General features: G+C 49.7%; 1 protein-coding gene across 1 annotated transcript; it reads left to right on the top strand.

Annotated features, from left to right (window-relative positions):
- The first annotated feature begins 3,515 nt into the window (after nucleotides 1-3,515).
- On the top strand, nucleotides 3,516-10,626 carry AICDA (activation induced cytidine deaminase). Its single transcript, XM_005446043.2, has 5 exons — nucleotides 3,516-3,614; nucleotides 7,027-7,174; nucleotides 7,681-7,951; nucleotides 8,144-8,259; nucleotides 8,556-10,626. The coding sequence occupies exons 1-5, from the start codon at nucleotides 3,607-3,609 to the stop codon at nucleotides 8,607-8,609; spliced, it is 597 nt and encodes a 198-aa protein (XP_005446100.2). The 5' UTR covers nucleotides 3,516-3,606; the 3' UTR covers nucleotides 8,610-10,626.
- The last annotated feature ends 101 nt before the right edge of the window (nucleotides 10,627-10,727 follow it).

Genomic DNA, 10,727 nt, shown 5'->3' with positions numbered 1-10,727 from the left:
CTGAGCAAGTGTGCTACCGATGTGTTGGGTCTGTCGTTCAAAATAGGGTGATGAGTCTTTGTGGAATGAACACAGAATATATTGTACTGTTTGTATAATAAATAAGCACTTTAGTATATGCTTATAGTTAATATATACTTATATTAAGTAAGCATATTACATTGTATGTGCTTATAATAAATACGCATATCAGCTTATTTATATGCCTGTGCCCAACTGCAAGGAACTCTGCTATTCCCCTGCTCGGGGTCTCGCTGCAAGTCAGTGTCTGTGGTGCATCAGCACTTGTGGAGCAGAGAAAGTTTTTCTGCTTGAGGTTTTCACTTGAGGCGAGGGGAAGCAGGTGTCTGCGTTTCTTGTGTGCAGCCCGAGAACCAACCAAATGGTGATGTCGGCGCTTGTTTCAAAATGCGATTTCTGAGCAAAGGGTGAATGGAAAAAATAAATATGTATTTATATCGACACACACCAACACGCAGCTTCCTGTTGACTAAACAAGCAACCTCTCCTCTGCTTTGGGGCTAGGTAATTAGTTTTAGTTATTCACCACATTTTTGCTCTCTGATTTCTTAGCAATTCTCTTTCTGAATCTTTAGTAACAGTAATGGTGATACTCCTCCTCACCCCTTACACCTAACCACTGCTCTTCAGGCTGCTGTTATTTCTCTGCTGTTCTCACTTCAAGACAGGGAATAGAGCTCTGAACACAAGAAGCCTGAAGCAATGCTAGGACATCCTTCTGTGATCCTGATAAGCTGGAGCAGTGTCTCTTGCTAGGTAACAGCCCAAACACACCAGCACAGGACCCTTTCCAGCCTTCCCCACTAGCCTTTAACTGACCCGGGCTTTGATCAGAAGCAGAGATGGAGTCATCTTCAGTAAAATTGTTTTTCTCTGCCACCCATAGCCCCCTCACCAAATAAGTTTGCATTGAGCAGAAAGGAAGGAAAACCAGAGTGGTCAGCACCCCTCCTCGTGCATTAGCTCCCAGCCAAAAGGGTCGCACTGTATATTAAAGATTTGGCAATTTAAGGCCAGGGAGGAAGCTGGACTAGCAGCTAGATTAGGGTTCAGCAACCAGCAACCTTTCTATGGTTTTCCAAAATACTTATTTTTAACCAGAGCAGAGATGACACCTGCAAATGAGCAAGGTCTTGCCTTGGCAAGGTACTGCAGCTCCTGCTTTAGGCAGTCCTGCATAGCAGCTGAGGGTCCTTCTCCAACTGTCACCCTGGGCTTGCCATGAGGCCCTAAAAATACATCCACACTAACACGTTTCTTCTCTGGGGATTAGAGCCGGAGGCACAGTACCGCTGCCACTGGCTTTGGGCACTCACACCTCCACTATGAGGGAAGTTGCTGGTCTAAACAAATGGCATTAGAAAGCCTACATCAGTATTTAGATTTGAGAGCCCTGCCAGAGAGTGACCTAAGTACAGTTCATCTGTTCATACGTTTGTTCGTTCTTTTTTGCCTCGGTGGAGTGCAAAGAGGGTCTCAATATTTAAGGAAAAGTGCTGATCTTTTAAACATGGAAGAGTGAATTCCATTTACAGGCAAGACCAGAGAAGGATCTAGTTAAATATTTTATGAGACTTGACAGGTTAAACCTTTGAGAAAATCATTACGCACAAATTTAATTTATGGGGAACACCAGGCTGGCCATGAAGATATTTCTTGGCTCCTTTCAGAGCAGAAAATGTCATGTAAAATTTTCTGCAAGCTTTTGCCTATTGAAATTAGGAGCCACAACACGAATAAAGCTGAAACTACCTTAATTTATCTGATGGAACACAAACAGTTGTGATGTCTAAGAAACAGATTTCCCGGGGTGTGTTGCTTTTTTTTCTTTTTAATGTCCTGTGTAACAAACATCCTTCTTGCAATATTGAAAGAAAAAACTAGTATGAAAGGGGGACAAAACGACTCTTGGTCTGACCTAGGAGATTTGTCACAAGGTGCTGCTAAGGCAAAGGCTGAAAGGGGCCAGCTGTTTCATTAACAGGAGCGTCCCCTTTGATTCTGTTCAGTAGGACAGGGATTCGCAAGGACTGCAGGCTCTTCCAGCTTTGGTCAAACACCAGCAGCCAGATCCCCAAAGAGGATAATTGCCACAACCCTTGAGACCGATGCAGCTGCCAAAATGTGAAGCCGCTGAGCATGTGCCCTACCCAGACGTTTCCCCAAGGAGTCGGACAGCCCAGCCCCGGCCCTTCCAGGAGTACTTCTTCTCCTGAAGTGTGCCATGCCAGCCGCTCTCAAAGACAAGTACGCTCAGAGTGCTGGGCTAGAGTCATCTGCTCTGTTCTGGCGACTCGTCTCTCCTTTTCATGTGTTTGCATATACTGGTTTCACACAGTCCTAGCATGCTGAAAGCCAGTAAAATTAATACGAAAAGTAAATCAAGCAGAGAAAAAAATATTAAGAACTACCCTAGCATGAGGTAAACAAAAACCCTGTTTCTCAGCCATAGAGGCAGAAACAGAGCAGAATGTCCCCCAGCTACCTCCTCAGCACCCTGCCCAGCCAGACCCGCTGCCCCCTCCCTTGGCTGTCCCCCAGCCCTGCAGAGGGGATGGGTGCCCGGCAGGGGCTGGGGGCGGTGATGGAGCACAGCCCGGGTGGCAGAGTGTGGTGTTAGCGGAGCAGAGCGTGTGCGTCCTGAGCGTGAGCCCGGGCGTGACGTGCAGCCGCACACGTGCTGGGCACAGCCGCCGGGTGGGGGGTCCCGGCAGCCACCCCAGCGCTGGCAGATCACAGTGCCGGTGCCATCTGCAACAGCAGGATCAGGCCCTGAGTCCTTCCCCGCTGGTCCTTTGCACACAGCTTTGCCATGCAGGCTCGCCACCGCTCCTGGCATGTCAGCCTGGCTCAGGCACCCATGGCTGCATTCAGGTGCCAAAGCGGGGCCAGGTGCTCCCCGTCAAACCCCGGGCTCTCCGGAGCTGCGTCCCTCTCACTCCTTCCTTCGGCTTCTGTGTCGCCCCTCGCTGCCAAGCAGCTGCCGGGCCTTTCGGGGGGACACAGAGGAGGGGGAGGCCTGCCAGCACTTTGGCATTCCCTGGGCTCCTTCCAGCTGGGCTCTGCGGGCGCTGTGCAGAGCTCCCTCGGCGGGCAGGGCTCGTCACCGTCTCCACTGCACAGCTGCGTGACCCGGGGCCCGCAGGGATGGTGTGGTTTTGCCCACATTCACGTTAGCGGTACACGAGCTCCCAGGCCCCCCGCTAACCACCAGACAATGCTTCCTGCCTCATTATGTTATTGATAAAAATTCAGAATAATTTTGCAGGCAGGGAGGGCCCAGCGGGGAGAGCAGCGGGGGGGGGAGGCAGCCAATGGGTGCTGAGCATCTTTCAGAACTGGTGCCCCTCCGCATCTCAACCCTCTGCTCTTCAGCTCCTGCAGCTCCAGGAGACCTTTCTAACTCCTCCCTCAACCACACCCCGATGAAACCCGGCGGGGGGGGGGGGGGGTAGATAGGGGTGAATGGGGAGGGGACACAGGGGACAGCCCGCACTTCTGTACATCAAGTCAGAGGGGTGCACAGCCGGAGCCTGCGAGACAACCTCTCTGCAATCCCATCACCTGAGAGAGACCCTGGCAGTCATGGACAGGTAAAAGGAGTGCCTCCAGTTTCTTGCTCATATACGAAACAAGGGTCCTTCTCTTAGAATTAACCCGCTCCCCATTCAGTGCTCACTGTCCCTTTCACTGTTTGACTCAGTAACCTAACTCCCTGCCCCGTCCTGCTCTTGCATGTGCATCTCTGTGTCTCTCATTCTTTCTCTTTGACTGTCCGCCGCCCTGTACTCTTTTCCCTTTCTGTCATTTCTCTTTCTCATTACTATTCTCTGTTCCTTTTCATTCTTTTTCTTTTCTAGAAACAACAACAAAAAAAAGACAGCAGAAAGATGAATATTCAGATGCTATCTGCCACCTAAGCACCTCAATCCTTGCCCACTCTTCTCTCCTTATACACCTATTCTTTCTCTTGCAACAGATTTCTGTATCAGTCTCTTTCTGCTGCTCACACCCTTGTGCTTGTAAGCACAACCCGTGCCAGCACTGGACTGCTCTACTTGCACTGCCATTATGCTGCGAGCTAATTATTACTAATCACTCTCCACAATTGCATATCGTTCACACATTCAGGGGCCTTCACTCTGATTTGAGGATTGGCTTCATGGATCTTTATTTGAGGAGAAGATCTCTGTTCTGTCTACATCAGTGCCGGGTATAATCACAGCTCCTATGTCCTTGCTGCTTTCCCTTGAGCTATACTATAGCTATAGGAGTTGCTCATGTATCCAGCAGTTCGTACCTAACTGCACATCTGCTGAGTTGTTCTCCACAACATCTGTTAATTCATTGTTCTTCTTGTACCAGCCATGTTCTGAAATCCTCCCTAGCAAAAACCCCTGGGACAGTGAACTCCAGAGAGAATGGAAAATAGCAACTGATGTTAATGAACCATTTCTGGTTGAACAAAAAGCTCCTGTGACTCAAAATCGTTTTCACTTTGTTAGGACGGTGAAAAATAACTCAAGCGATCGTAATTTTCATTTTTCTGGGTTTTGGGGTCATTTCTTGTTCTTCACCGTTATTTGCATCCACATGCTGCTCTGCAGGGGCAAAACCACTGAATAGAGAAAAATGGGAAGAAGTAAGAAAACGGACAGTTAGAAGAAGAATCAGAAACATTTTGAAAGCAAATGCATTTGCCTAAAACTTCACAAAAAAGAGAAAAGGGAAAGCCTATTTTCCCTTAAATTTCTAATGTGTTGAAAAGCATTTTTCCTTGTGGGCTTTGATGAAACATCAGCATAATTGTCATTGTGTTTCACCTGGCTTATATGGTTCTTCAACGAGCGATTGCATTTTTCACAATTGCTCTGCTCTGTTTTCTGCGGTTGTGGCACCCCCCAGGTAAGAGCTTTGCAAGCCTCTGGCCTGTCGTACCTGCTCATTTCCCACATGATTCCCTGGGCTATCGTCTCTGGACAACCTGAGGATCAGTCACACATAGAAGGGGTGTCCCCTCTCCAGCACCTCTGTTACGGGGGAGAGTTTTTCCCACATCCCTGCAATAACACACGTCTAACCGGGAGAAGCCTGAGATGAATCACTGCTTGGCGGTTTTGTGAGGGGACCAACGTGTGTGTGTGTGTGTCTGTCTGTCTGTCTGTCTATTAGGGAATATACAAGCATGTTCATAACTGTGCAAATAGGGTGAATCTAAGGTGGTAGAGGAAGCAGGGTGGCTCTACGTGTAAGAAATAAATCAAAACTGATGATGAAGAACATGCAGTGGGTATGGGAAACACGCACCCAAGATGAACTGCCAGAGAAAGGGGTGATGAAATGCAGTGGGATCAGTTTGTGCTCTACTCCTGCCACAACCTAGAAACCCAGCAGAGCAGAGCCCTGGCAGTGCTTACAGCACAGACCTCCAAGAGCTGCCTGAGGCTCTTGCTGGGCTGAGTAACATGCCTAGAAGGGATGCTTTGCTCTCTGAGTGTGTGCAGGACTCTGCAGAGCCTTGTCTTCTCTATGGACTTTCTCCTAGCAGGAAACACGGCCACAACTCCCATGCGATCTACTGCTCCAGCAGCATGTCTGCATAGAGTGGCATAACTGAGTATGTGCGTGCTTGCTCTTTCTGTGTGAGCAGCACAGGTATTTTTGCGCTGCAGGCTGAGGGTGACATGGCAGAAAAGAGGATGTGTGCAGGTAGCTTCTCTATTCGTGGGACAATCAGGGTAGCCAGGGTGCTTGTGGGAAGAATACGTCTCTGGCGATGTGATGTGAGGTGCAATAGCAAGCGCTACAGGAAAGCAAAGCACGTGCACTCGGTAACAAAAGGCAAGAGGATGTGCGTGAGGACATGGATGAGTGAGCACCTGTGGTGCAGTGGCCACGTGTGAGGGTGCACAATGGACAGAACTCCTGGAGGAGCAGAGAGGATGGATGCCGCTGCTAGCTGGAGATTAAGTGCTTTGCAGTGCTCAAGCTTTATGGTGACATTGGCAAACAGGTGAAGGGATTTTGCGTAAGAAACTTTTCCTTGCTTAGACTCTCAGATTTAAATTGGATTTAAATTCCTAACAAGCCTCAGTTCCCCTTTCCTACACCTCACTGGAGACTTCCCAGAAAACCCAGCTCAGTAGCACCTAAACCAACCCCACCTCCCTGCTGAGCATCAGTCTATCAGAGGGAAAAGATGACAGAGGGCATGATTATTTTTAACCCATTCAGTTCTGTTTTGCATTGGGGGAGGTAAGTATCTCACCTCAACGAACACAGCTGTTCTCAGCTGCCTATGTGCCTCCACTTGGCAGTGAGGCTGTTAGATATGGCTCGTGACTACCTTACCCTCCCCGCACTCCTACTGCCTTGTCCCGGCAGGATCCCTGGGCATGGGAGCAGGCTCTTGCCAGTCTTGACATTTGTCTGATGGGGGAATGGTACGTGTGCCTGGCGGGGTGTCAGCGTGCCTCCCCCATTATATATTCTGTCAGCTAGTGTGTGGCGCCTTACCCCAGCCCCTAGCCCTGCACATTTTCAATCATACCCTCCTCAGTCTTCTCTAAAGAGGCTCTAATTCCATCCATCCCTTGCCCCAGTGGCTTTTCAGGGTTTCATACAGCAAAAATAATATTTCTTGATGACTGAACTCAGACACTCTCATCTTCCCAGGTCTTCTCAGACACTTTCATCCTTCTCCCTCATTGGTGTCCACCCTTTGGATATTCTTAGATATTTTCACACTCTACCCAGCCATAGTTGCTGTTTGACTAATCACTACTAATTCACTTACTGTTTCCACTCACAAGGTCAACTGCTTCATCCCCACAGTCACGTCTGCACCCTGTCCCTAACATATTGTATGCAAATCACTGGTGCTCTTCTCGTACTGAGAGGCCTGGACATGAGGAGGATATTTTTGGTGCTGAGCCCTCAGCAAAGACATGGCCAACTGCTGGATGCAGGGTGGGGCTAGTGGAAATTCTCTTTTGTCTTCTGCAGCCTCCTGATGAAAAGGAAACTATTCCTCTACAACTTCAAGAACCTGCGCCGGGCCAAGGGCCGGCGTGAAACCTACCTCTGCTATGTTGTCAAGCGCCGTGACAGTGCTACATCATGCTCCCTGGACTTTGGATACCTGCGCAATAAGGTACAGGGAACACCTTGGCATCTTGTTCTTACATCCATGCTGAGGTGCATGCAGCCCCAGTTGGCCTGGGGCAGCAGGGAAAGGAGGGCTGCGACAGCACCGAGGGTGCTGGCACACACGTCCATGAGCATGGACACTGCACTGGTGCGTTCTGTCTAGGGGATGCAGCCTCCAGGTAAACCTGTACTTTTTGCTACCTCCGAGTGTGTCAGCAGCAAGACCTCCATACTCCCTGCTGCTTTACCAGTCTACCTACTTTTCTGCTTGGCTCCCACACATTCCTCTCGTACGCACCTACACATCAGTGCGCCACTGAGCTTTTCTAGCCAGTCTTCCACTTGAGTACCACTGTGCCTTCTCCCTCTGAGTGCTGACCCTAGGACCTACCCCCAACGTTTTTTCTCCTTCCCTCACACCCTACCCAGCTCACTCTTCCCTCCTCACCCCTCTTACACCCTGCTCCCCCTCCCCGCCTCACTCCTTGCCCCTCTCCCTCTTTCATGAAGATGGGCTGTCACGTGGAGGTGCTCTTCCTGCGCTACATCTCAGCCTGGGACCTGGACCCAGGCCGCTGCTACCGGATCACCTGGTTCACCTCCTGGAGCCCCTGCTATGACTGCGCCCGGCACGTGGCCAACTTCCTGCGCGCCTACCCCAACCTGACCCTCCGCATCTTCACGGCCCGCCTGTACTTCTGCGAGGACCGCAAGGCAGAGCCCGAGGGGCTGAGGCGCCTGCACAGGGCCGGGGCCCAAATTGCCATCATGACTTTCAAAGGTGAGATGCGCAGGCGAGAAAGAGATGACGGAAAGCTAAGGGGGCTTGGGGAAACCCAGCAGGGTGGGAGAAGCTGGGACAAGGAGCCCAAGAAGAGAACGGCAGGATGTGATGACCTAGTATCCTAGGAGAGGTCAGTGTCCTCTCTGGGGCAGGCTTGAGCACCCTGTAACTCCCCCGTGCATTGCACAGATTACTTCTACTGCTGGAACACATTTGTGGAGAACAGGGAAAAGACATTCAAAGCCTGGGAAGGGCTGCATGAAAACTCTGTCCATCTGTCCAGGAAACTTCGACGAATCCTCCTGGTGAGGGCCAATTTTCTTTCTCCTTCCAGTGTCTCTTCCCCTCAGCTTCTTCCTCTCTTCCTCACTCTTGTTCCTTTCTGCTCTAGCTGCCCATCTCCGCCATCTGCCATTTCATTCATTCCTGTCTTCACTTTCCACATCCCTCATGCCTCTCCCCTGAATTCCTTCATATCTGCTCATTCTCTTCCCCTTCTTCCACCTTTCATCCCATCTCCTGCGATTCCTTCCTCCTTCCCCATCTTCATAGGTTCCTGCTCACTTGACAACTGACCTACCATCTATATTTTGTCCTGCAGCCGCTGTACGAAGTAGATGATTTGCGAGACGCCTTTAAAACTCTGGGACTTTGAAGTGAAAGTCATCATCAATCAGAAGACTTTACAAACACTTGTTCTTTGATTTCCAACTCTCTCCTTACAACAGATCTTTCTCTTCTTGCCTCTTTACATCTTTCTTCCTTCCAGCCCTGTGACTAGAGATAAGACTATACTTACTTTTTCATTTCCAAGGAGAATTAGGCTGATCTTCTAAAGACACATTCCCCAGACTCACACCTCATCCACTGCTAGCTGGGAATAGCCAGGACTGCAGTGACACTGCCAGAGAGCGATTTGCCCTCCCTCAGTCCCTGCAGAGCTAATTCAGGTGGTCCACTAAATGGAGTTCTGGGTTTAGCCTTGCCCAGGTGGGAGCAGGCGGCCCGCAAAGCCGTTTGTGCGAGTGTGTTCTCACTGGCACTGCACGCACCGCACTGGATTCGTGAGGGCGTCGGGGAGCGTGTCTCCTGGCTCCTCGAGCTGCACTACACTGAGCTGCTCTGTGTCCTCCCCTGTGAAACGGTTTCTTTGTCCTTCTGGATGTGGGTAGGAAGTTGAAAACCATCACTATTTAAGGGGTATAGCCTATGTGCTCACAGCAAAATTGGCTGGTTATTGGAAAGCTCAACTGAGAGTATTGAAGTGAGTCCTGGACAGCCCAGGTAGCTCAGCTTGCAAACTTCCCTTGAAGCCAGCAGGTTTTCTAGGTGGGTTGTGTGCAGGCCCGGGCCCTGTAGTGCCTCCTGCCCAGAAAGGAAGAAGCTTCAGTAGCTGTGGGTCCAGGTTTCGTGACCTAGGAGAGGTTGAAACTAGACAATAAAAGGCTAAAATGAAAGCAGAAGATTTGATGGCCAAAATTTTCAAGTGTGAGCTGCAATTTTGGGTGTCTAGCAAGATATTTCCAATGCAGAAATAGGAAGTCCACTCAACCTCTATTAATTCTGATGAGAGCCGTGGCAGCTCAGGGTCAGTACTGATCAGTGCGTGGACATCCCACCCAGCCAGGAAAGGAACCACCAAGGCACCTCACCTCTGCAATGTCTTTCCAGCGTACATCTACTGGAAAACACACTTCATTTCCACATTGCATTGTCCCTCAGATTCAATTTCTCATTCGTGTAGGCTGAGGCTGTGGCGTTTTAGATGGTGTGTTGACATCCAGATCAGTTACCATGTGTTTCTTCACACACCTCAGGGAGGAGCACCACAGCTCTCACTTCTGGAGTACTTTTCATCCACTGAGCATTTCCTCTTAGATCAGACCTGCAACAAACTCCCTCCCTAGCCAGGTGTCCTCTGCTGGAGGCACCTTACCAATACCACAGTGTTCTGTTTTTTCAGGCATTTTATTGCCCATAATATGGCCAAATATGACTAGTTGGTGACTGGACTGAGAGCTGACCAGAAAAAACAGCTGGCATGAGCAAAGCTTTACAGCCTGTAGATAGGTATCTTCCATAGGGGGCAAAATCAAAGCATCCTTCTGCCTGGCAGTCACTGTGTTTCCACTAGAGGACACCATCAGCACCTCGTCTTGGGGACACAGTCTTTACCAAGCTGAAGACGCAGGTTCCTAGTACATGCCCACTCACCACTACCTTCCCACTACCTAAATTACAGATGGATCGTCCTCTGCAGTCTAACCTCCTGAGGCTTTGCCAAGGCTAAGTGTTTCTGTCCCACATTCTGAGGGTGCTCTGTCATTTCCTTCATGATGGCTGTGAATTCTCTGCTCCATCCTGTTCCGCTTTCTGGACAGGCTGGAGGCTCCTGTGTTGCTCCTCAGAACACCTCCTCCGGTGGTAAGCCAGCCGCCGGAGGACAGCAGAGAGACCTGCTCCCACAGTGCCTCCTCCTGCTAGGAGAGGTCACAACTGAGTGCGTCACAAGCTTCCTACAGCTTCAGGCTCCTGAGACACTCTCAGCTCGAGGAATTTCAACCAGGAACAGCAATGAGAGTTCTTTGCAAAGCATTAATTTGCAAGCATGGCGTTGTATATTTGTTTGATATGGTGGATATTATTTATATAAATAAAGGTCTTACAAATGAGCATCTGGTTTTGTCATTATTTTGGTACCATGTGGATGAGGGAAGTAGAAGTTGACACAAAGGATTGACGTGTCATATATGCTTCCTGATTTCTGGAGAGA

This window comes from Falco cherrug, chromosome 5 (genome assembly GCF_023634085.1).
Source record: "Falco cherrug isolate bFalChe1 chromosome 5, bFalChe1.pri, whole genome shotgun sequence".
In the NCBI taxonomy this organism is placed as follows: Eukaryota; Metazoa; Chordata; class Aves; order Falconiformes; family Falconidae; genus Falco; species Falco cherrug.
The sequence above is the reverse complement of the archived record's forward strand: the minus strand, read 5'-3'. Positions and strand labels throughout refer to the sequence as shown.

Excerpts from the sequence above, each read along its gene's own strand:
- AICDA (XM_005446043.2), top strand. Across the intron at positions 7,175-7,680 it reads TTGGATACCTGCGCAATAAG|ATGGGCTGTCACGTGGAGGT; the intron begins GTACAGGGAACA and ends TCTTTCATGAAG. Across the intron at positions 8,260-8,555 it reads AACTTCGACGAATCCTCCTG|CCGCTGTACGAAGTAGATGA; the intron begins GTGAGGGCCAAT and ends TTTGTCCTGCAG.